General features: G+C 45.6%; 1 protein-coding gene across 5 annotated transcripts in view; it reads right to left on the bottom strand.

Annotated features, from left to right (window-relative positions):
- The window catches only part of zfyve28 (zinc finger, FYVE domain containing 28), a 214,885-nt gene that overhangs the window by 98,784 nt on the left and 89,629 nt on the right, over positions 1 to 26,472 (bottom strand). For all 5 annotated transcript variants that reach the window (XR_005461669.1, XR_005461670.1, XM_038805888.1 and 2 more), the window contains exons 4-5: positions 14,868 to 15,070; positions 7,598 to 7,687 (exon numbers count right to left, since the gene is read on the bottom strand). Coding sequence is in view for 3 of the 5 variants with exons in the window: in XM_038805888.1 (XP_038661816.1) it covers positions 7,598 to 7,687; positions 14,868 to 15,070 (293 nt within the window). In the remaining 2 variants the exon portion in view is untranslated. The remainder of the gene's footprint in view (positions 1 to 7,597; positions 7,688 to 14,867; positions 15,071 to 26,472) is intronic.

The raw sequence follows: 26,472 nt of genomic DNA, 5'->3' as shown, positions 1-26,472 counted from the left end.
CTCAGACAGCATGGATGGTACTTCTTCAGGGCCTTGAGTGGGCCTACAGAAGTTTGTAGGCTTTGGAGAGTCAGGAGAGGAGTTTATTTGTCACAGAATGCCTAGCTTTTGACCTGCACTTTTGACGGGCTTCCATGTCGTGAGACTATTGTTTGCACCTTAGTGGTCTTAAACATCAGCTGCAGGGGCAGTAGTCATAATCTGCCAAGTCAGTCTCTCCCTCATTTGGTGTATATGAAGACAGAAGGTTGAGGAGATGCAGGATTCAAAGGCCCCTGGTTTCTGGGCCCTGTTTTTGTGGCATTGTCCAGTTAAGTTTCTAATTAATGGCAAGCTCCAGATGTTGATGGTGGGAGAATTCGGCTATGGCAATGCTATTGAGTTACACCTCATTTCTGCACTTGTGGACACTGAAAACCAGTTTGCAATCCCAAAAGTAGTATAAATGCAGCATGAAGCGCTGGCTTTTAGAATTAGCGTTACACCAAAAACAAATGAAAAATTCTCATTCCGTTCAAAAACCCAGATCATAAATGCTGTAAAAAAGCAGAGCTCGCTCAAATCTCTTGACGTTTACTGTATTGAGCTTACCGTGGATCGGTTTTACCTAAATTAAATTGATTTTAAAAATCTAACATGTATCCTTTCTTGATGTTGAGATACAATAGTCATTACCAGGGAGGATCATTGGGACAGAATATGTATATAGATGACAATTGCAAAGGCAAATGTACCTGGTTGAAACATTAGGGCCGGGATTCTCCGAGCCTCCCTGCCGAAATCATGCTCGTCGCAGTGGCGGAGAATGGGGTCTCAGACCTGCGGCGTCGGGACACGATTCTCCGCGGACCAAAGGGCTATCGGATGTGAAGCATTCTGATTGACTAGCATGTGCCATTAACTGTGGCAAGAGAAACAGAGTTATCGCGTGCAGTCGACACGGCGCCAGTCGGGGTAGGTCGGCTGAAAGAGGTCCCCGCGGCAATTCTCCGCGATCGACCAGTCGAGTTCCACCGGCGGGAGCTCGGACTAGCGGCCGCGCTGGCCTTCCTGGTGGGGGGCAGAGGGGGAACTAGAATCCGGGGGTGTGGGGGGGCCCTCCACGACAGACAGGCCCGTGATCGGGTGCTACCAATCAGCAGATGCGTGCGATCGGGGGGGGGGGGCTATTTCCTTCGCGTTGGCCCGCTGTGTGGCTCCGCCATGTTGCGCGGGGGCTAGCGTGAAAACCACCGGCGTGCACATGCGCGGACCCGCGGCCTGTAGTACAGGGCCCCGTATCGGCACACGCAGAGTCCCTGCTATCCCTCTTAAACTGGAGAATCACTCCGGACTTTTTGAAAAAAGTCTTGAGTGATTCGTGCCAGTTCTCCAGCGGGCGTGGGGACATAGCCCCATTTTGGGAGAATCCCCGCCTTGGTGTCTGAACAAGTCACTGACTTTCTTACATTTTTCTATGAAGTCATATTGCGTGTTGGTCCAGTTAGGATGCCTCGCATTATTTAAGCTTTGAAATACAAAGAGCATTTCATTGAGAAAGAATACTTCGCCGGTAGAATACAAACTGACTTCCATGCATTATGTTCTCCAAAATCACTGAATTATTCAGCCCCAGACATTAAAATCCTTAACAGACAAGAGTATTCTATCAAACCGCTACAATAATAGAATACAGAAGAAGCCCTCAAAGGGTTCTGTATTCTCCTTGCCTGTTTTGGTGACATGGGCATAACAAAAACATACTCCAAGCCAAAAGCAATCATTAGCATGTGTGACCACCAAAGACTTGGTCAAAGAGGACAATTCTAAAGAGGGGCTTAGAATTCAAGAGAGTAGGGTCGGGACAGCTGAAGCTATGGCTGTGGCTGCCAATTGTACCTTCAATTGCATATTGTTATGACCTTTGGTCAGACGGACTCCCAAGTTGATGGGATCTGGTTGAGGACCAATAACATGTTGCTTAAAATAGACAAGGTTTGAGATTGAAAACGCTTGACTCAGTGAAAGTGAACAAAGGCACACGATTCTACGGGTTTTGAACAAACAAAAATCAACTTTCCTATACAAGGCCAGTAAAATAATTTACAAGATGATAAATTGCTCCCAAGCGTCCAAAGGTTGGATGGGGTTACGACGGGAGATTGAGCCTAGGTAAGGTGCTCCTTCGAAGGGTCAGTGCAGGCTGGCTGGGCCGAATGGTTTCCTTCTGCCTTGCAGGGATTCTATGATCTATCTTATACTCAAACATTCAGGGCAAGTATGAGGTGCATGTGAATTAACAAGCCGAATATGTCCAAACAGACCACATTGCACCATAAATGCCACATGCAGCCAAACACAGTTCATGGATGTCTCCACAACCCATCCAGACATCAGTAAACACTCACTCAACCAATCTCACTATCTTTCTCACGGGGATTTCCAATGTTTACAGCTGAAACTCTTGCCTTGGAATTTTTGCCAAGAGTTGCCAAGAGGGGCCTCACGGTAGCATGGTGGTTAGCATCAATGCTTCACAGCTCCAGGGTCCCAGGTTCGATTCCCGGCTGGGTCACTGTCTGTGTGGAGTCTGCACGTCCTCCCCGTGTGTGCGTGGGTTTCCTCCGGGTGCTCCGGTTTCCTCCCACAGTCCAAAGATGTGCGGGTTAGGTGGATTGGACATGCTAAATTGCCCATAGTGTAAGGTTAATGGGGGGATTGTTGGGTTACGGGTATACGGGTTACGTGGGTTTAAGTAGGGTGATCATTGCTCGGCACAACATCGAGGGCCGAAGGGCCTGTTCTGTGCTGTACTGTTCTATGTTCTATGTTCTAGTTGCTCCAACTTGGGAGGCTTCACCAATGGCCTACGCCGCAGGGTTTCAATTGCCTTCAAAGTTTCTGTTCCCTGCTCCCATTGTGCAATCGGTCCACAAAACTGAACCACCAACGTTCTGCTGCCTGCACAGATCTTCAGGATTTCTCTTTCACCACCAGGTTTGGAAGGCATCAACAGCCTGCCTCCAGGGTTTGAATCTCATCTCCCGGAATTCCGCTTCCCTGGATTCCCGAGTGTACACACTAATACCAAATTACAGGCACACTTCAGATTTTTGGCCACGCTGAGCAGATGCTTCAATTCCAAAGGGTGCACTGCTGCCCCAGCAGCCCTCCTCAATTATCAAAGCTTCTCAGGAGCCCCTTTACTTAAGTCTGTTCCCCAAACCCCTGTTGTTAATTTGGAGCCTGTTTCTCTGGTCCTTTCATTTTTCTTATCTTAACTGGGACCTATTTCTGTCCTGTCTTTGCCCGTATCTGGGATTTCCTTTTGGTCCTCTCTCTTGACCCCTACCTGGATCTCTCAATGTCGGCCTCCTGGTTTGGGACTTCTCCCTTGTCCCGCGATATGGGATATTTCCAGCCTCTGGTGCTTCGCACCCAGTCACCGGACATGAGTTTTTGCACCTTTATTTTTTTAATGCACAAACACACAGGCCTGTCCTGGGACTGAAGATAAAATGTAGAGCGTGCATGTGCAGTCCACTCCTGGCTTGGGCATGTGTGGGAAATCCAAAGACATCGGGAGTTGGAGTTCCCAATCTCCTAGCTCATGATTAAGGTAAATTGGGTTTTATAACATCATGCACAAGAGACCAGAGTCCAAGGAGCTCAGTTTGACAGTTAAAGATAGAGGGAGTTCACGAATGCATTTAAATACAGATAAAAGTTTTAGAAAATGAGGGTTTGATGGACTCTGAATTAATGTAGATCAGTGAGTTCAGGAGTGATGGGTGAACGGATTGGTGCGGCAATGACTGGTCAGAAGAGCATTGGAACGACAAAGGAACATATGAGGATTCCAGCAGTATGTAGGGAGAGTAGGAGCAGGTGGTCTTTGTGATAAAGTTTAAGAGGTTGGAACCAGCTCAGGATCAAATTAGGTACCGATTAAAAATATACAAAAATTAGAATATGAAAATCTTTGGAAACAAGGAGATTTGAAAGACTATGGACTATAGTACCAGAGTTAGTGATTGAAACAGAAAGCACATCAACATGGCTGGTGGATTGTTTGGGCTGAAAGACCTGCCAATGCAGAGAGCTCCAAACTGTTTGATGATGTCTGCAAAATCTCAGGAGGCCCAAGGTGGTCAGTTAAATGATGTTTAATAAATCAACAAAAAGCAAAGGCCACAACATGGCATACAGTTCAAAGGTCCCAACCGGGACTACCGATCGCACCGGTCCCAATCCGTACCAGCTTTTGTAAGGCACATTTACGGGCCCCAACCCACTAGTGGGGGAGCTCGTATTCCAACCTCCTATTGGTATCATGTCCATTTATCTGTTTTAAACACTTGTGCATGCTTTCTCGATTTTTCCTTCAAATTTCTTTTGTATAATAAATTCCATATCTATATGCCGACCCCTAAGACGACTGGGGCTCAATACACCTCTTCAGATTCTCCTCACCATTGTCCTGGATTGTTTTTCAATGCTTTTTTAAAAAAAAAAATCCAATTAATGGGCAATTTAGCGTGGCCAATCCACCTAACCTGTACATCTTTAGGTTGTGAGGAGAGATCCATACAGACAGGGGGAGATGTGCAAACTCCACACGGACAGTGACCCAGGGCCTGGATCGAATCCAGGTCCTCGATGCAGTGAGGCAGCAGTGCCAATCACTGCCCCTTGTTTTTCAATGCTATTGATGTGTTACATCTTGCATCAGATGTTTGATTTTAAGAAGTTGTTTGTTGCTTCACTTGCTGCACAAGACAGACTTTCATCGATTTCTTCCTGGAGCAGGTCATCACTCTGTTGCCAGAAGCTTATAACTTGGGGACTCCACATCAAGCATGGTTGACTAGGAGTCTCTCCCGCCCTTACTGCCTGCCATTGGCATTTGTTGCCAAGGGTTCTGCAGGATGATACTCAACTGGTTGGCTGCGTTATGAATGCACCGTCCTTGGCCATCAAGTCCTGGGATGGGGCTTGAATCAGAAGCCTCTGACTCAAGACCCTATCCCCTGTACCAGAAGACCTTCTGACTTAAGTACTCAAATGCGAAGGGCTTTGACAAAGCCACCCAGACTCAAAATGTTAGTCACTTTCTCTCTCCACAGATGCGGTCAGATCTGCTGAGAATGTGCAGTATTTTCTGATTTATTTTCTGATTTTGTTTCTGATTCCAGCACCTGCAGTAATTTGTTTTTACCCAACAGTTCAAGTGTTTAATCATCCATGTCTATTTTATTGTAGTTCTACAATCATAAAATTATACTTCATAAAGTTTTACATTACACCGAGGGAGAAATACCTTGACGTATTAAGAGTTCTCTATGTTGTTGAGCTTGCATTGCATTGCTCGATAATAACGTTGGTGAAACACAAGCCTTCCATTTCTCGATCAAAAGATAGTTTATTTACATACACAAGAGTTATCTCGACATGCAAACACAATATCTACTACGAGTTAAACTACACCTATCAGCTACAATCACCTATACTTAACTTCAGGGCGACCGGCACTGTGCAAATGGATAAGGCCTTTATCTGGATTTCACTTGGCTGGTTTGAAGAAAGTGGCTCTGTCGCTGCTGGGCTCATCCGTCAGGTAGCGATTGTTGGTCTTCAACTTGGCTGGCTGTTCCTGCTGCAATTGGGCTGGAACAGGCCAGATCCAAGAGAGACAGAACACATGGCTGCGCTCTGTTTTATCCCTCTGGGATTTTGCGCTCTTTAGGGCGGTTCTTGACGTTGGACCCAATAGTTTGACAGGACTCTGATCACTCTTCGATTTCGGCCAATAAAGGGACGGGTGCCTTGGTAGCTGGGCAGGTCCTTAGCGGTCATTGACCTTGGCAGTTGTGCTTTCTGAGTGAGGGGAGTGGCGCCGATCAGTCTGTGGCTGTACCGGTTGCTTGATTTGAGTTTTATTGTCCTGGGAAAATGGGCCATTAAAATGCAAACGAGCGGGGGTTTCCATCAGGTCTGGTTACCTGTGTTACAGATACACATAGGCTGTGTATCTGTCAGAGTCCTGGGTTGGCCATAATTCCCATGGTCCTTTGCAGGTGGCCAGCTTAGATGGCTACAATTGCAAGCGAAGCAAGTTTACAGACAAAACAATTTAGTCCTGGTCTCTGGGTGCAAGTTGGAAAAGAAGATAATGCGTATTACTGACACTGCTTGTGGCACTTTTTTCTTCTGCTATGGGAGTGTTCATTGAACACGTTTATCCAGTATATTAAAAGAGTTCAATTATCTATCCAGAAGTAATTTCGATGAGGCAACTGCATTTATGTTAATCAGAAACACCCCTGTATTACAGACGAGACGTTAACTTATTTCAGTTTGAACTTGTCAATAGCTTTTGTTTAGAGTCTATGCTTCACACAAAGTGATTATGTGGAGATGCCGGCATTGGACTGGGGTGGGCACAGTAAGAAGTCTCACAACACCAGGTTAAAGTTCAACAGGTTTGTTTCAAATCTGGGCAGCACGGTAGCATTGTGGATAGCACAATTGCTTCACAGCTCCAGGGTCCCATGTTCGATTCCGGCTTGGGTCACTGTCTGTGCGGAGTCTGCACATCCTCCCAGTGTGTGCGTGGGTTTCCTCCGGGTGCTCCGGTTTCCTCCCACAGTCCAAGGATGTGCAGGTTAGGTGGATTGGCCATGATAAATTGCCCTTAGTGTTGGATGGGGTTACTGGGTTACGGGATAGGGTGGAGGTGTTGACCTTGGGTAGGGTGCTCTTTCCAAGAGCCGGTGCAGACTCGATGGGCCGAATGGCCTCCTTCTGCACTGTAAATTCTATGAAAAAAAAAATCGCTAGCTTCAGAGTACAGTTCCTTCATCAGGCGAGTGATGAAGGAGCTGTGCTCCGAAAGCTAGTGATTCGAAACAAACCTGTTGGATTTTAACCTGGTGTTGTAACTCAGCGGTCTATAAAGACAGCAAGAATGAATCCACTCTATTCACTGGCATTTCTGATGCTCACTCCTTCTAGCTTGCATCCTCTTGTTATGAACTCACTATCGTATCAGATTCTTTATGCAGGAGGCAAGAATCATGATCCCTCAAATGCTTTCTTTCAAAAGCATTTCTTTCTTTCATGAGATACATCATGACTATTAACTCACAAATACGTTGATCAGGATCCTCTCTCTCGGCTATCTCAGGAAAAGCTACAGTTCAAAGTAGAATTAGCTAATGTCTGCTGTAAAATACCTGACTGGGAAATTTCAATCAAGGGTGTTACACGATTGAACATAATTGCCACACAAATTAAAGGCTACAGTCACTCAAATCTCCGCCTCACGTCGAGCCACATGATTTGTGAACTAGCCTTGTAAAAACGACTTAACTTTTGTCAATGCATCTTCAAGGCCGTATGTCTAAAGTGCACATTACGCACCAAATGCATCCCCTCAAAATACCCAATTTCTAAGAGCTCTAATGTATTCTAATCCTTCTTCCGGCTCAGCCTGGATATTTTGAACAAATAATAGATAAATAATTTCAGCTTAAACTTAAAATATAAAACACAATTGCACCATGTAAAAAATAAAATAGCATATTTGGGAAGAGAAGAACAAATTTTCAAAACTAACCTTTCAACTGTTTCACAGAAGAGAACAATGACCTCCTGCTGTACGTAATATTCTTTAGGAGATTTCACAGGTACCATCGCAGAGACATAACTGAAAGACAAGCCAAATAATCAGAGCACATTTCACATTAAATCACACAGGGGAAAAAACCCCAAAGTGAAATCAGATATGATGGAGGTATTTCCCACTTGCACCCATCACCATTGCACGCTGTGAATCAACATCAAAACCAAGAGTAAAGCACTCAACTGCTGCAGGTACATTTGCAAGCAACACATCTAATTCCAGGGATAGACATCAGTCGTTGGAAAGTTAGGTTTAGTTGGCAGCTGAAGGGGTTTTCATAAAACATGCTCTTGGGCAATTTACACAGAAACACAAGTAGAAATTAGGAGGAGGCCATTCGGCCCTGCTCCACCATTCATTATCACGGCTGATCATCAAGTTCAATATCCAGATCCCATTATCCCCCATATCCCTTGATCCCTTCAGCCCCAAGAGCTATATCTAATTCCTTCTTGAAATTACACATCGTTTTGGCTTCAACTGCTTTCCGTGTCAGTGAATTCCACAGATTCACCACTCTCTGGGTAAAGAAAATTCTCCTCACCTCAATCCTAAAAGGTTTACCCTTTCTCCTTGAACTAGCTCACTCGGCTAAATCACTGGCTTTTAAAGCAGACTAAGCAGGCCAGCAGCACGGTTCAATTCCCGTACCAGCCTCCCCGAACAGGCGCCGGAATGTGGCGACTAGGGGCTTTTCACAGTAACTTCATTAAAGCCTACTCGTGACAATAAGCGATTTTCATTTTCATGACCCCCTGGTTCTGGACACCCCCACCATCAGGAACATTCTTCCTGAATCTACCCTGTCTAATCCTGTTAAGAGTTTTATGAGTTTCTATGAGATCCCCTCTCACTCCAATGAATACAATCCTAACCAACTTGGTCTCTCCTCATGACAGTCCCGCCATCCCTGGAATCAGCCTGGTAAACCTTCACTGCACTTCCTCCATAGCAAGAACATCCTTCCTCAGATAAGGACACCAAAACTGTACACAATACTCCAGGTGTGGCCTCACCAATAGTCTATATAATTTCAGTTAGCCATGCCTATTCCTATACTCAAATCCTCTTGCTGTGAAGGCCAACATACTATTTGCCTTCTTTACTGCCTGCTGTACCTGCACACTTGCTTTCAGCAACTGATGCACGAGGCCACCAACGTCTCGTTGAGTATCCACCTCTCTCAATTTACACCGATTCAAATAATAATCTGCCTTCCTATTTTTGTTTCCGAAGCGGATAACCTCACATTTATCCACATTATACTGCATCTGCCATGCGTGTGCCCACTCACTCAGCCTGTCCAAATCCTGCTGAAGCATCTCTGCATTCTCCTCACAGCTCACCCTCCCACCCAACTTTGTATCATCTGCAAATTTGGAGATAATACATTTAGTTCCCTCGTCCAAGTCATTAATACATAATGTGAACAGTTAGGGTTCCAGCACAGATCCCTGTAGTACCCCGCTAGTCAAAAGACCCACTTATTCCAACTTTTTGCTTCCTGTCTGCTAACCAGCTTTCTATCCATCGTAAGACACTACCCGCAATTCGCTTTAACTTTACATATTAATGTGCTGACTTTGTCTGATTATACCACTGCTTTCCAAATGCTGTGCTACGAAATCCTTGATAATGGACTCCAGCAACTTCCTTTCTATCGACGTTCGGCTCCCTGGTCTATAGTTCCCAGTGTTCTCTCTACCCTACCCTCCTTGTGGGGTTATATTGGCTATCCTCCAATCTGCGGGAACCATTCCAGAGTCCAAAGAACTTTGGAAAATGACCATCAATGGATCTACTATTTCTAGGGCCACTTTCTTATGTACTCTGGGATGAAGATGATCGGTCCCTGGAGACCTGTCCACCGTCAATCCCATTAATTTCCCCGAAAGAATTTCTTCACTTTCCTTCAGCTCCTCACTGAAACTGGTGTTTCTCAGAATGTCCGGTACATTATTCATTTCTTCCTTTGTGAAGACAGAAGCAAAGTACGAATATCGTTTCAGCCACTTTTTTGTCCCAGTTAGGAATTCCCCCGTTTCCGGCTGCAAGGGGCCTGCAATCTTTTTCTCTTTGTACCTTTTGCAGTCAGTTTTTATGTTTCACGCTAACTTACTTTCAAATTGTATTTTCCCCTTCTTAATCAATCCCTTAGTTCGCTTTTACTGATTTTTATAAACTATTCCCAATCCTCAGGTCTATTGCATTTTCCTGCTAATTGTAAGCCATGGTTTGGCCACAGTTCCCTTTCTACTCTTGCGGCAAATAGGAACAACTTTTGAGTTCACCTTTCATTCCTTGAATGCCTGTCCACTGTCTTTCCTTCCAGTAATATTTACCAGTCCGTCATAGCTAGTTCATGCCTCATACCATCATAGTTACCTTTATTGAGGTTCAGGAACCTGGTCTCAGAATCAACTACCTCACTGGGGCTGGTTTCGCTCAGTGGACTAGACAGCTGGTTTGTAATGCAGAACAAGGCCAGCAGCGTGGATTCAATTCCCGTACCAGCTTACCCGAACAGGCGCCGGAATGTGGCGACCAGGGGCTTTTCACAGTAACGTCATACTTGTGACAATAAAAATTATCCAACTTGATAAAGAATTCTATCATATAATGGTCACTCATCACCAAGAGTTCTCTCTGAACGAGATTTCCAACTAACCCTTTCTCATTGCACAACACCCAGTCTGAGATAGCCTGTTCCCTTGTTGGTTCCTCAATGGAAAGGTCCAGAAAACCATCCGTTTACACTCCAGAAATTCCTCTCTATTGTACTGTGACTAATTTGACATTTGGAGCCATGCCTCCGTAATCCCAACTATAACATACCCCTTTACATCTATCTGATCAACAAATTCATCCATTTTATTTTGAATGCTCCGTGCGTTCAGGTACAAAACCTTTGCCTTCACTTTCCCCCAGGTTGAATAGGAAGACTCGATGGCTGCTATCAACAACCCGTTACAACTGGGTTTAGCATCTCTGTATAGCTACCTTCTATAATGATACTTACAAATCACAGACACCTGGATTTGCAGTCGTCTTCACTTTCAATATGACCATTGTATTAAAACCCCAAGCCATGATTTTCATGTGAGATTCCAGACTCCGCCTCCTCCTCCAACTGATAGTTCATGTCTTGTGTAAAAAAAAGATATGTTACCCAGTCCACAGAGAAATCTCAATTGCTGAGAGAGCTGTCAAATCATTCAATCTCAGATCAAAGGGATTCTTTGCTGCTGTAGATGTTGGATAAAGTAAGGATTTAAGTACTTTTTTTAATATAACCCACTACTGCTTCACACTGAATTGTCTGCTGGCGTTTTGAAGTTGTAAATGAATTGGTGCTTTGAAGGCTGTCCATCGTTTGCAAGGTCCCTCATTGCAGACTGGTACAAAAGGTGAAGTCACACGGGATCAGGGTTGAGCTGGCAAGATGTACACAGAACTGGCGAGGTCATAGAAGGCAGAGTAGCAGCAATGGAAGGGTGCTTTTCTAATTGGAGGGCTGTGACTAGTGGTATTCCGCAGGGATCAATGCTGGGACCTTTGCTGTTTGTAGCATATATAAATGATTTGTAGGAAAATGTAACTGGTCTGATTAGTAAGTTTGCAGACGACAAAGTTTGGTGGAATTGCAGATAGCGATGAGGACTGTCAGAGGATACAGCAGGATTTAGATCGTTTGGAAACTTGGACAGAGAAATGGCAGATGGAGTTTAATCAGGAGAAATGTGAGGTAATGCATTTTGGAAGGTCTAATACAGGTAGGGAATATACAGTGAATGGTAGAACCCTCAAGAGCATTGACAGTCAGAGAGATTGTGGTGGACGGTGCACCGGTCACTGAAAGGGGCAACACAGTTGGAGAAGATCGTCAAGAAGGCATACGGCATGCTTGCCTTCATTGGCCGGGGCATTGAGTCTAAAAATTGGCAAGTCATGTTGCAGCTGTATAGAACCTTAGTTAGGCCACACTTGGAGTATAGCGTTCAATTCTGGTCGCCACACTACCAGAAGGATGTGGAGGCTTTAGAGAGGGTGCAAAAGATATTTACCAGGATGTTGCCTGGTATGGGGGGCATTAGCTACGAGGAGAGGTTGAATAAACTCGGTTTGCTCTCACTGGAATGACGGAGGTTGAGGGATGACCTGACAGAGTTCTACAAAATTTTGAGGGGCATAGACAGAGCGGATAGTCAGAGGCTTTTTCCCAGGGTAGAGGGGTCAATGACTAAGAGGCATAGGTTTATGGTGCAAAGGGCAAGGTTTAGAGATGTACGAGGCAAGTGATTTTTTTTTTTTATACACAGAGGGTAATGGGTACCTTGAACTTGGTGCCAGAGGTGGTGGTGGAAGCAGGGACGATAGTGACGTTTTAGGGACATCTTGACAAATATACGAATAGGATGGGAATAGAGGGATACGGACCCCGGAAGTGTAGAAGATTTTAGTTTAGACGGACAGCATGGTCGGCACGGGCTTGGAGGGCTGAAGGGCCAGTTCCTGTGCTGTACTTTTCTTTGTACTTTTTAATTTGAGTGGGTGTCCCTGGTTTTGGTGGGGGGTGGGGGGGGGGGTGGTGGTTTCCACATTCTGGCGCCTGTTCAGGTACACAGAGGGAGAATTCCGAATGTCCAATTCACCCAACTAGCACATCTTTCGGGACTTGTGGGAGGAAATTGGAGCCCTCGGAAAAAACCCGCGCTGACACAAGGAGAACTTGCAGACTCCGCACGGACAGTGATCCAAGCTGGGAATCGAACCCAAGCCCCTGGCGCCGTGATGTATCCGTTTGGTTTAATTTCAGTTGAGTAGATTGTTGTCAAAATATGACAAAGTAAAGGATCATTTCAATTCTGACTTGACTAAACTATCATAAATCATACCACTTCAAATATATTTTGGAGGGCAGAAAAGAGAAAACACTGCAAATTTATAAATACTGCAAACAGAATATCACCCAAATCAGCCAAGCACAACACTGATACTTTGCTGACACAAACCCAATCAAACCACAACTTCTCAAGTTCTCAAATAAGCAGCCAATTGCTGACCTTCAGATATAAGTTGACTTTTTAAAAATATTATTATTGGATTCATCGGTGATTTGGTGTAGTTTGCAGATCGGCTGATAAACTCAAACTGCATTCCCCAATTAACTTACTCGCTGACAACACAGGCGTTTGTACCAGCAAGGTTGCAAATGAGATTAATTTTAGTCAGGGAAGTGAGCAGAGTGACCCCAAGCAGAAAGGTGGGGGTGGTTAGGGATTGAAAGGAAAGCAGACGGCATTTTTGCTTCTAATTCCCACCTTGTATCCTCCCCGTCCAATGCAGCCATATGGCAGCATCAGGCTCAGCTGTGATACCCCACTGATTGTATATTCACTACAAAGGCTTGCAAGCAGATAATGGTCTCCCCATGAATCACAGACATTTACAGCACAGCAGGGCGCTAATTTGCTTGCACCAGGTCTTCGATGGAACAATTCCAATGCTCTAACCTCCCCCAGAGCCCTGCATCCTTCTCTGCTTCAAATATTTATCTGTTTTTTAAATAAAAAAAGCTAAATGCCCTGTGACAAAGCATTTCACGCAGCCCCAATCCTGTACATAATGACATTTCATCTAACTTTTCATCACCGGTAGTTTTCAGTTTGAAAGCTTGTTTCCATCAAAATTCTCTCATCATTCACCACTCCAATAAAAATATCCCCAGTGACTTGCGGTGGGGGCAATGGAGTGAGTGGTAGCACATAAGGTGGCTCCTACCGGAGGTTGGATTTTTTAAAGCCCTTTCTGCCCGTTTTGCGGGGCTGTTGCAGATGGAAAAAGTGGCCCCATTAAAGAGACATTCCTTCGATGGGGAATGTCAAAGGGGTACCAGACGAGCAGTGTCTAATAAGGGCATTCTTCAGAACAGGACATGTGCGGTCTAGCAGGGGAAAAGACGGTCGAGGGCGTTGCAGCCCGCACAACAGTCGACGGAGCAGTTGGTTGAATTCCTTGCAGCCGAGTTTAAAAACATTCCCAGCATCTCAAATCTCCTATTGCAAGTTAAATTTCCCAGCATTAGAATTATCCCCATGATTCTATGCAGCGTGCTCTATTACTCTGATGCTCTTTCTATATTGCTTCCACAATTTTATCTCTTCAATCTTATTCTTTTTTTTTTGTCATCAAATATGCTTTAGCTTGTGTGTAATTCCGTTTCAGGCAATCGTGCAGTTGAACACACAAGTGACTGGATTGACTAGGTTGGGATTGTTCTCGCTGGAGTTCAGAAGAATGAGGGGGGATCTCATAGAGACTTATAAAATTCTAACAGGACTAGACAGGGTAGATGCAGAGAAGATGCTACCAATGATAGGTGTGTTCAGAAACAGGGGTCACAGCGTGAGGATTCAGAGTAAACCATTTCGGGCAGATATAAGGAGACATTTCTTACATAAAGAGTGGTGAGCCTGTGGAATTCATTACCACAGGAAGTAGTTGATGCTAAAACGTTGAATATATTCAAGAGACGGCTGGATATAGCTCTTGGGGAGAATGGGATCAAAGGCTATGGGGAGAAAGCAGGATTAGGCTATTGAGTTGGATGATCAGCCATGATCGTGATGAATGGCGGAGCAGGCTCGAAGGGCCAAATGGCCTCCTCCTGCTCCGGGGGGGGGGGGGGGGGGGGGGGGGGGGGGCACACGCAGAAACGGGGAGAATGTCAAACTCTACATAGCCATAGTGGCCAGGATCGAACCGGGGTCTTCGGCGCCGTGAAGCAACAGTGCTAACCCATGCATTGTGCTGCCGTTTCCTTAACCTATCCTGAACCTTAAATTTATCTCACTCTTTGCCTAGCCCCCATTTTTATACAACTTGTAAAGTTCAAAATGTCCAAGTCTGAACGATCTATAGGTACAAAATGAAAACATAGCCAGCATGGATTCCCAAAGTACACCACTTGAAGTCTATGTAACATCACTGACCAATCTTTTTTTTCCTACCCATCAGCCACCTTATTAGCAATGCTGTTAGATATAGTTTCTTGACCATTTACAGAAGAGGGCGGGTGGGCGAGCGAGAGGGCGGGCGGGGCGAGCAAAAGCAAACAAACACAAAAGATATAAAAGCTCAGGCACAGAAATTAACACAATTCTGAAAAAACGCATGAAAAAGTTACATTTGTGAAGGCTGTTACCATAGTTCAAATTCTGCAAACAAGCCATCAAATTGTTTGAGGGACTCCTTCATTTTGTCAGTATAGACATTCAGGTCTCTGAGGCACTGGTCACGGATAACATTGCGTACTTCTTCTAGGCTGCGGGTTAAGTCTTTGGCCAAAGGTCGCATCGCCATGCTCTCTATTTCACGGTTCATGATAATTGAACCAGCAGCTAAACACTGGGTTTAAGAGAAATGAACAGTAAGGCAAGTTACACAACATTAGCCAGCATAAATACTACACCCATCTTAAATAAAAATTCACGGCTGACTATTGTTTCTATCATTCTGTTACGTACTTTAGATATCCACAGTAATCTTGAAGTCTATTTCTCTTCCTAACCAGAGGCCTGAATCACCAGATCACAACCACACTTGGATTGATAGGCATTCAACAGGTTAACCATACTGAAATATATTTGCAGATCAATTTTGAAAGTGTGTTCCATTTATAATATGCTCCGTGATTTAAAACTGTGCTTTACTCAAGCCAAGATAACCAAAGGGAATGGTTGCAAGGCGAGGAGTAGAAATGGATGGCAAAGTAAGGGGCCAGTGGCTATTATCCAAATTGGAGAACTATTCAATAAGGATTCAGTCAGGGGTAGTGATCCATGTGGGAACCAACATAGGTCACCTAGAATGATCTTCTGCCGAGAGATTGAAAAGTTAGGATTATATTCAAACACAGAACAAAGGCAGTCACCTCTGGATTGATATCTCAGCATGTGCCAATTGGTGTAGTGGGTGAAGCAGATCATTATAGAATTCAATGCATGGCTCAAAGGTGGAAGAATTCAGAGCTGGAGCAGTGTGGTGGGACCAGAGTCCTGGTGAATCTTACAGCAAGGGACGTGGATCAAACTTTAAACTAACAGACAAAAGTGGAGAACTTGGATGATGGGAGATTCAGAAAGCCAAGACAACAGAATGGTGTAGCAATGCGGATGCAGAGAAACCGAATGGGACAGGAATGGGCACAGTGTTTGATAGTAATTGTACAGTAAGGTCCATAAGCAATAATAGTATTTTTAAAAATGAAATTAAAAGCCGTTTTATCGGAATACACAATAAGATGAACTAGTAGCGCTAATGGAGATAAATACTTTAGGCCTAATCACCATTACATGATTACATGGTGAGGGTAAAAAGCAACATTTTGAGAAAACAGAGAATGGCAAAGGAGGAAGTGCAGCCTTGATAGTAAAGGATGACTTGAGGAATTAGTGAGGAACCATTTCGGCTCACAAAATCATGAAGTAGAATCATGAGTGGAGATTAGAAACAGAAAGGAAGAGTTCCGGTGGCAGCATGTAGGTGGACATCGCATGTTGTGTGGCGCCTGCTCAAGGCTCGATTGTTTTGGACCTTAATGCCCGGTCCTAGAGACAATTTTTAAATGAAGAGGTGCAGGAAGACACGAGGGGGGGGATTTCCAAAACTCAGAAGAAAGCCGCGGGAAGAAGGGCGCAAGTGAAGGTTCGCCATTGAGCGAAAGGGTCAGCCCTTCATGGCAGAAATGACCACTGTGATGGGCGTGGAATTTGAAAAACAGTTTACCAAACAAATGGAGGCGATGAGGAAGGAAATGATGGCGGCAGTGAAGTTATTGTGTGGTTCCTCGTGTCTTAATAAAGCTCGTAGTCTCAAATGTGGAGAAGATGCTTTATTGTGAATTTGTTCTCTCTTCAGAGCTTTACCTACGGCTACCTCAAGTGCTACTAGCTGGTGTGTCTGTCCTGCTACAAGTTCTGCCTTCCGTGAAGTGTGTCCTCACTTCCTGTCCTGGTCTATTTATATGGCTCTCCCGTGCTCCCTCTAGTGGTTGCTCAGTTGTATTGCATCTAGTTAACTTGTGATCACCACATCCCCCTTTTTCTCTTTACATATTTTCTGTACATCGTTAAAGAAAATTGTACATCCTGTCCCGGTGTATTTATAGCTCTCCCTCTAGTGTTTGCTCAATTGTATTGTATCTAGTCAATCTACGATCACCACATCCCCCTTTTTCCCTTTACATATTGTCTGTACATCGTTAAAGAAAATTATACAAAACAGGTACTTGATATGCGTATCTATACAAGTGATGGTGCTATTGCATATTTTTTTACAAAGCCAATGTATTTATGAGTCCAATCTTAATAAAACATTTATGAGTCCAAACTTGATGAATTTGTTCAGTTTTTTTTTCTTTTTGTTGTTGATGACGTGGTGATATTGATATTGCAACTCCGTTGTGAATGTTGTTGGTGTTCCTTGTTATTTTAAGTACCCAATGCGTCATCCCGAGCTGTTTGCATGGTCACATCACTGATGTTGACTGGCATGGCCTTTTTTCTGTGCTTGTGGTATTTATTTATTATCTCATCCGCCTTGGATGCTGGCGTGCTTGCGTGTTCTGGAGCAGATGTGAGTTTGTGCGATTCGTTGTCATCCCATGACATGTTTGTAGTCTTGTCATCGTTTTGCAGTGTGCTGTGGCATTGTCCTTCATGTGCCGAGTAGTACCATTGTGTACAAGTCGTTGTTTCATTGCTGTTGTTTCTGTCGTTCCTGACTTTGTAGTTTTCGTTGCCGTTCTTGTTGCTGTTCTTGTCGTTTCTTTCTTTGGTGTTGTCGCTATCTTTGTTCCTGACTTTGTTGTTTTCGTTGCCGTTCTTGTTGTTTCTGTCTCTGTCGTTGTCACTATCTTTGTGCCTGACTTTGTTGTTTGTCTTGTCGCGCTTCATGTTGCTTTTGTTCTTGCTGTTGTTGTTCTCGTTTCTGCTGTGCTTCTTGCTATTGTTGTTGGTCTAGTCGCGCTTCATGTTGCTTCTGTTCTTGCTGTTGTTGTTCTCGTTTCTGCTGTGCTTCTTTTGACTTTTGTTTTTCTTGTTATACTCTGAGTGTCCCGTGTGGATAATTTGAGTCATTGAGCATTTCGTCTCGAGAGTGGTGCGAATGATCTGATGTTGCATCGGTGCTGGTGACATCAATCATTTGTGGAGGATTTGATTCCTCATCTTTGCTTTCTTGGTGCTCCTCTTCTGGAGTCAACTTCTTCTCGATTTCATTTGACGCGGTGTCTCTGGATTCTTGGTGCTCCGCTTCTGGAGTTAGAATCTTCATGATTTCTGTTGATGTTGTCTCACTGGACTCCAGGTGCTCCTCCTCTGGAGTCAAAATCTGCATGGTTTCTGTTGGCGTGGTCTCTCTGGACTCCAGGTGCTCCTCTTCTGGAATCAAAATCTGCATGTTTTCTTTCGGCGTTGTCTCTCTGGACTGTTGGGTGGCCCGACTCGGTGCTTCTGTACAGACAAGCTGAGAACTGTCAGTCTCGCTGTGATCCTGTACGTCGAGTGTGATCACCTTGTCACTGTTTTCGCGCTGTGCTTCTGTACAGACAAGCTGAGAACTGTCAGTCTCGCTGTGATCCTGTACGTCGAGTGTGATCACCTTGTCACTGTTTTCGCGCTGTGCTTCTGTACAGACAAGCTGAGAACTGTCAGTCTCGCTGTGATCCTGTACGTCGAGTGCGATCACCTTGTCACTGTTTTCGCATGCAGTGGGTAGAGGTACATTGTCTTCTTCTTGTTCATGTGAGCTTGTTAGACTTTCATTGTCTGCTTGCGGTTGCTCAGATACAGCGGGTTTACCTTCATGGTCTTGTTCATGCATGGTGTTCGCCAGGGAGTGTTTGCTTGCATCCCTGTTGGAGTCTTTCATCACTCGCACTGTGGAGCCTGTCATCGCTCGCTCTGTGGAGTCTTTCTGTGCTCTGTGTGGCGTCGTCTTCATCTTGGGTATTGCTGTTATCCAAAGCATCGACGAGCTGCCATGGCATCATGGTGTTGGATTCATCTACCACGAGTAGATTCGTGTTGAGCTTTGCAACGGTGTCGCTGATGCTGTGATCAGCATATCCAAATAACTCAGCCATCTCCGAGTAGTATTCTTTGAAACCCAAATCATCTTGGTTGGCTTCTTCTACCACGAGTTGGTTCGTGTTGAACTTTGCGACCGTGTCGCTGATGCTGTGATTAGCATATCCGACTGACTCAGCTATGTCTGAGTAGTATTCTTCGAAAACCAAATCATCTTGGTTGGATTCTTCTACCACGAGTTGATTCGTGTTGAACTTTGCGACCGTGTCGCTGATGCTGTGATAAGCATATCCGACTGACTCAGCCATGTCTGAGAGGTAATCTTCGAAAAACAAATCATCTTTTGTTGTTTCGGAATTCTTTGCGTTCTCTTCACTTTGGGTGGTGCAGACTGCTTTTTTCAGGGTGTTGTGCGAGTTGTTTTTAACTGTTGGTTTAAGTTCAGGCGTTTTTCTGTGTTCTGAGGCAAGAAAATTTGTTTTTACCACTTTAAGTGTCTTTTTTTCAATTTTCGGGCATTTCCCTTTTAAGTGGGCGTGGTCGGGATGCTCAGACGTCATGACGTCACGCGTAGGAATGAATTGCGCATGCGCAAATCGGCCTTCCTCCTTCACTGTGCGGTTTTGTGTCCATTGCGCATGCGCGACTTGCGCATGCGCATAACGATCCGCGACCAAAACTTTTTTAGACTGCGCATGCGCGGCGTGCGCATGCGCATTACGATCGGCAATGCGACCTTTTTTTAACTGCGCATGCGCGGCTTCCGGTTCCGGCGCATGCGCAGACGCAATTTGTAGTTTTTTGCTTGCCCGAGACTGCAAAATGTGCTCCGACGCCATTTTTTTCGCGGATTTCAGCGTTTTGGCTTTGTGAAAAATTCATGTTATTTCTTCTTTTTGATCTGTACTTTTCATTCGCGATTTCTTGTTCTTTTCGTGATTTTTAAAGTTTTGCATCACTCAGTCTCTGTGCAGTTTGGCCTCTGAGCATGCCTTGCTGTTCAAATTCCTTACAGTACTCTTCAAATTTGTTTAGTATCGTTTGTAAGCTGTTTCTGTCTTCACCTTTTGAGTATTTAAATCCATTATAAACTTTCGTAGCTTCATGTCCTTCGATGAGAATTGCTATTTTAATTTCGTCTGAGGCTGCTTCTGCATCATACGCTATGATACCGAAATCGAACCATTGTTTAAACATTTTCCAGACACTTCGTACATTTCCAGTCGTGTCCAGCTGAAGTGTGAATCCAAGGCACTTCCTCCCATCAGCGATGTCTTCCCAAGTCGAATGTCCAGTAGGAGATTTCCATGCCATTTTGTTCTTTCTGTGTCTGCCACTGAGTTGTCCTGTAGTAAGCGTCTGAAGCCACTCCTGGGTACCATGTGTTGTTCCTCGTGTCTTAATAAAGCTCATAGTCTCAAATGTGGAGAAGATGCTTTATTGTGAATTCGTTCCCTCTTCAGACCTTTACCTACGGCTACCTCAAGTGCTACTAGCTGGTGTGTCTGTCCTGCTACAAGTTCTGCCTTCCGTGAAGTGTGTCCTCACTTCCTGTCCTGGTCTATTTATATGGCTCTCCCGTGCTCCCTCTAGTGTTTGCTCAGTTGTATTGCATCTAGTTAACTTGTGATCACCACAGTTATTGGTGGAGGCGGCGATTGTCCCAGTGAAGGCGGTGGTGTCAAAGAAATCGGCCGAGGTGCGGGAGCAGGGAGAGAAGCTGAAGGGGGTGGAGGAGGCCTTGTCGCAACATAACAATCAGTTCACTTCAATGGGTGAGGAGATGTGGAGGGTGGTGGAGGCCAACAAAGAACTGAGCGAAGGTGGAGGACCTGGAAAACAGGTCCAGGTGGCAGAACTGAAGAATTGAGAGTATGCCCGAAGGGATGGAGCACCGAGGCCGACTGAGTACTTTGCCAAGGTGTTGGCAGAGCTGCTGGGGAAGGGATAAGATCCTTCCCGATATGAACTGGATGGCCCCGGGCAAGTACTCTGGGAGTCTGGTGGTGGTGGTGGCGGCAACGCTGAGGATTTGGAGGCAGCACTTCATGTTGGGGCTGGGTTTGGGGAAATGGCTGGAGGGAATCAGTTTTGAGCCGGGGAGGCTCAATGGGAGGTTTTGGAGTTGGGGGTGGGATCAGGGTATTAAAAGATCTGTGCCTGGGGGGACATTTTGTGAAGTTAGAAGAGTTGGGGAAGACGTATGGACTGGGGCAAGGGGAAGGGTTTCGGTACCTGCTGCTCTTGAGACTTTGCAAGGAAGGAATTTCCGAGATTCCCGATAGTGCGGCCTCCTAATTGTTGGAAGAGGTATTGACGGCGGGGGATTTGGAGAAGGGGGTGGCGTCGGCGATTTATGGGAAGATTTGGGAGGACAGGGCGTCCATGGAATGGATTAAGGCCAATTGGAAAGAAGAGTTGGGAGAGGTATTGGAAGAAGGTCTGTGATGTGAGGTGCTATGAAGGGTGAACACCTGAACCTCGTGTACGAGGTTGGGACTGATACAGCCGAAGGTCACTGAGTGCTGAGCTTGTGGCATTTGAGTGCTACAGTGAGAGTTTGGTGACTGAGGGAGTGCTGAGCTTGTGGCATTTGAGTGCTACAGTGAGAGTTTGGTGACTGAGGGAGTGCTGAGCTTGTGGCATTTGAGTGCGACAGTGAGAGTTTGGTGACTGAGGGAGTTAGGTGAGGAGGGAGTAAGGTACTCCTTTCATTTAATTTCCTATATTTATCAAAAAGCGTGAAGGGAACCAGGAGTTTAGAGTACAGCTGACTGGGAGCAGAGCCAGAGGGCGGAGGTCCAGTTGGTCCACAGGGCAGCTAATTCTGTAAAGTAAGAGGGGATGGAGGCTAGGGCAGTTGCATGCTCCTCCTGTAGGATGTGGGTGGTGAGGAATACCACTGGTGTCCCCGCTGACTATACCTGCGGGAAGTGCACCCAACTCCAGCTCCTCAGAGACCGTGTTAAGGTACTGGAGCTGGATGAACTTCGGATCATCCGGGAGGCAGAGGGGGTCATAGAGAAGAGTTACAGGGAGGTAGCCACACCAAAGGTACTGGACAAGAGTAGCTGGGTTACAGTCAGGGGAAAGAAAACTAACAGGCAGACAGTGCAGGGATCCCTCGTGGCCATTCCCCTTCAAAACAAGTATACCGTTTTGGATGCTGTTGGGGGGGATGACCTACCGGGAGAAGGCCCCAGCGGCCAGGTCTCTGGCACTGAGTCTGGCTCTGGGGCTCAGAAGGGAAGGGGGGAGCATAGAAAAGCAATAGTAATAGGAGATTCAATGGTTAGGGGAATAGATAGGAGATTCTGTGGTCGCGAGCGAGACTCCCGAAAGGTATGTTGCCTCCCGGGTGCCAGGGCCAGGGATGTCTCTGATCGTGTCTTCAGGATCCTGAAGGGGGAGGGTGAGCAGCCAGAAGTCGTGGTGCACATTGGTACCAACGATGTAGGTAGGAAAAAGGGTGTGGAGGTAATAAACAAGTTTAGGGAGTTAGGCTGGAAGTTAAGGGCCAGGACAGACAGAGTTGTCATCTCTGGTTTGTTGCCGGTGCCACGTGATAGCGAGGCTAGGAATAGGGAGAGAGTGCAGTTGAACACGTGGCTGCAGGAATGGTGTAGGAGGGAGGGCTTCAGGTATTTGGATAATTGGAACGCATTCTGGGGAAGGTGGGACCTGTACAAGCAGGACGGGTTGCATCTGAACCAGAGGGGCACCAATATCCTGGGGGGGAGGTTTTCTAGTACTCTTCGGGAGGGTTTAAACTAATTTGGCAGGGGAATGGGAACCGGATCTGTAGTCCAGCAACTAAGGTAGACGATAGTCAGGACGCCAAAGCACGTAGTGATGCAGTGGGGAAGGTAACAATGACAAAGGAGAGTACTTGCAGGCAAGGAGATGGGTTGAAGTGTGTATACTTTAATGCAAGAAGCATCAGGAATAAGGTGGGTGAACTTAAGGCATGGATCGGTACTTGGGACTACGATGTGGTGGCCATCACGGAAACTTGGATAGAAGAGGGCCAGAAATGGTTGTTGGAGGTCCCTGGTTATAGATGTGTCAACAAGATTAGGGAGGGTGGTAAAAGAGGTGGGGGGGTGGCATTGTTAATTAGAGATAGTATAACAGCTGCAGAAAGGCAGTTCGAGGGGGATCTGCCTACTGAGGTAATATGGGTTGAAGTTAGAAATAGGAAAGGAGCAGTCACCTTGTTGGGAGTTTTCTATAGGCCCCCCAATAGCAGCAGAGATGTGGAGGAACAGATTGGGAAACAGATTTTGGAAAGGTGCAGAAGTCACAGGGTAGTAGTCATGGGCGACTTCAACTTCCCAAACATTGAGTGGAAACTCTTTAGATCAAATAGTTTGGATGGGGTAGTGTTTGTGCAGTGTGTCCAGGAAGCTTTTCTAACACAGTATGTAGATTGTCCGACCAGAGGGGAGGCCATATTGGATTTAGTACTTGGTAATGAACCAGGGCAGGTGATAGATTTGTTAGTGGGGGAGCATTTTGGAGGTAGTGACCACAATTCTGTGACTTTCACTTTAGTAATGGAGAGGGATAGGTGCGAGCAACAGGGCAAGGTTTATAATTGGGGGAAGGGTAAATACAATGCTGTCAGACAAGAATTGAAGTGCAGAAGTTGGGAACATAGGCTGTCAGGGAAGGACACAAGTGAAATGTGGAACTTGTTCAAGGATCAGGTACTGCGTGTCTTTGATATGTATGTCCCTGTCAGGCAGGGAAGAGATGGTCGAGTGAGGGAACCATGGTTGACAAGAGAGGTTGAATGTCTTGTTAAGAGGAAGAAGGAGACTTATGTAAGGCTGAAGAAACAAGGTTCAGACAGTGCGCTGGAGGGATACAAGATAGCCAGGAGGGAACTGAAGAAAGGGATTAGGAGAGCTAAGAGAGGGCATGAAAAATCTTTGGCGGGTAGGATCAAGGAAAACCCCAAGGCCTTTTACACATACGTGAGAAATATGAGAATGACTAGAGTGAGAGTAGGTCCGATTAAGGACAGTAGCGGGAGATTGTGTATTGAGTCTGAAGAGATAGGAGAGGTCTTGAACAAGTATTTTTCTTCAGTATTTACAAATGAGAGGGGCCATATTGTTGGAGAGGACAGCGTGAAGCAGACTGATAAGCTTGAGGAGATACTTGTCAGGAAGGAAGATGTGTTGCGCGTTTTGAAAAACTTGAGGATAGACAAGTCCCCCGGGCCTGACGGGATATATCCAAGGATTCTATGGGAAGCAAGAAATGAAATTGCAGAGCCGTTGGCAATGATCTTTTCGTCCTCGCTGTCAACAGGGGTGGTACCAGAGGATTGGAGAGTGGCGAATGTCGTGCCCCTGTTCAAAAAAGGGAATAGGGATAACCCTGGGAATTACAGGCCAGTTAGTCTTACTTCGGTGGTAGGCAAAGTAATGGAAAGGGTACTGAGGGATAGGATTTCTGAGCATCTGGAAAGGCATTGCTTGATTAGGGATAGTCAGCACGGATTTGTGAGGGGTAGATCTTGCCTTACAAGTCTTATTGAATTCTTTGAGGAGGTGACCAAGCATGTGGATGAAGGTAAAGCAGTGGATGTAGTGTACATGGATTTTAGTAAGGCATTTGATAAGGTTCCCCATGGTAGGCTTATGCAGAAAGTAAAGAGGCATGGGATAGTGGGAAATTTGGCCAGTTGGATAACAAACTGGCTAACCGATAGAAGACAGAGAGTTGTGGTGGATGGCAAATATTCAGCCTGGAGCCCAGTTATCAGTGGCGTACCGCAGGGATCAGTTCTGGGTCCTCTGCTGTTTGTGATTTTCATTAACGACTTGGATGAGGGAGTTGAAGGGTGGGTCAGTAAATTTGCAGATGATACGAAGATTGGTGGAGTTGTGGATAGTGAGGAGGGCTGTTGTCGGCTTCAAAGAGACATAGATAGAATGCAGAGCTGGGCTGAGAAGTGGCAGATGGAGTTTAACCCTGACAAGTGTGAGGTTGTCCATTTTGGAAGGACAAATCTGAATGCGGAATACAGGGTTAATGGTAGGGTTCTTGGCAATGTGGAGGAGCAGAGAGATCTTGGGGTCTATGTTCATTGTTCTTTGAAAGTTGCCACTCAAGTGGATAGAGCTGTGAAGAAGGCCTATGGTGTGCTAGCGTTCATTAGCAGAGGGATTGAATTTAAGAGCCGTGAGGTGATGATGCAGCTGTACAAAACCTTGGTCAGGCCACATTTGGAGTACTGTGTGCAGTTCTGGTCACCTCATTTTAGGAAGGATGTGGAAGCTTTGGAAAAGGTGCAAAGGAGATTTACCAGGATGTTGCCTGGAATGGAGAGTAGGTCATACGAGGAAACATTGAGGGTGCTAGGCCTTTTCTCATTAGAACGGAGAAGGATGAGGGGCGACTTGATAGAGGTTTATAAGATGATCAGGGGAATAGATAGAGTAGACAGTCAGAGACTTTTTCCCCGGGTGGAACACACCATTACAAGGGGACATAAATTTAAGATAAATGGTGGAAGATATAGAGGGGATGTCAGAGGTAGGTTCTTTACCCAGAGAGTAGTGGGGGCATGGAATGCACTGCCTGTGGTAGTAGTTGAGTCGGAAAATTTATGGACCTTCAAGCGGCTATTGGATAGGTACTTGGATTAGGGTAGAATAAGGGAGTGTAGGTTAACTTCTTAAGGGCAGCACGGTAGCATTGTGGATAGCACAATTGCTTCACAGCTCCAGGGTCCCAAGTTTGATTTCGACTTGGGTCACTGTCTGTGTGGAGTCTGCACATCCTCCCCGTGACTGCGTGGGTTTCCTCCGGGTACTCCGGTTTCCTCCCACAGTCCAAAGATGTGGAGGTTGGGTGGATTGGCCATGACAAATTGTCCAAAATTCTATGATTAACCTAGGACAAAGGTTCGGCGCAACATCGTGGGCCGAAGGGCCTGTTCTGTGCTGTATTTTTTTCTCTCTCTTTTTCTCTCTCTTTATAGGGTGCACCTCACGAGGGCGAGGATAAGGTGGCTCTTAAAGGGAGTGGAAGATATCTGTGAGCGGTGAGGGAGGTGCCTGCAAATCACGTACATATGTTTTGATCCTGTCCGAAGCTGGAGAGGTATTGGAGGGAGGTCTTTAGAGTCATCTCGGGGGTACTACATATGGACTTGGAAACAGGTCCCTTGGAGGCCATTTTTGAGGTGTTGGGCTGGCCTGAGCGGGGCTGTTTTAGACTTCGCCTCACTGATTGCCCAGAAGTGGGTCCTGTTGGGATGGAGGTCAGCTTCTCCACCCTGTGCCTTGGCATGGCAGGGGGACCCTTGAGAAGGTGGAATTTGAGCTGAAGGGGAACGAAGCAGGGGATTCTACAATTCATGGGGATTATTATGCACATTTGGGACTTGTTGCCATTGAACACTGGGGTAGGGGTTGACCGTTTCACTGTTTTGTTGTTACCTTTTACCTGGAATGCACAAATGGATGTACCGGAATGTATATTGAGGGGGTTGTTGTTTTTGGGGGATTGTTATTGTGTTTCTTTTTCTTTAGTTGTTGTTTGATGAAAATGTGGAGAATAAAAAGTTGTTTTTTTTAAATAGAATAGAAAGAATCAGAAAAAGCAGGTGGGAATATTTTATAGCCCCCCCCCCCCCATTACAGTAGTTATACCAGTGGAGAGAGCATTAAACAAGAAATGATCAGAGCATTCAACAAAGCC

This window comes from Scyliorhinus canicula, chromosome 8, assembly GCF_902713615.1.
Source record: "Scyliorhinus canicula chromosome 8, sScyCan1.1, whole genome shotgun sequence".
NCBI classification, from domain to species: Eukaryota; Metazoa; Chordata; class Chondrichthyes; order Carcharhiniformes; family Scyliorhinidae; genus Scyliorhinus; species Scyliorhinus canicula.
Note: the sequence above shows the minus strand (reverse complement) of the source record. Positions and strands in the feature narration are given on the sequence as shown.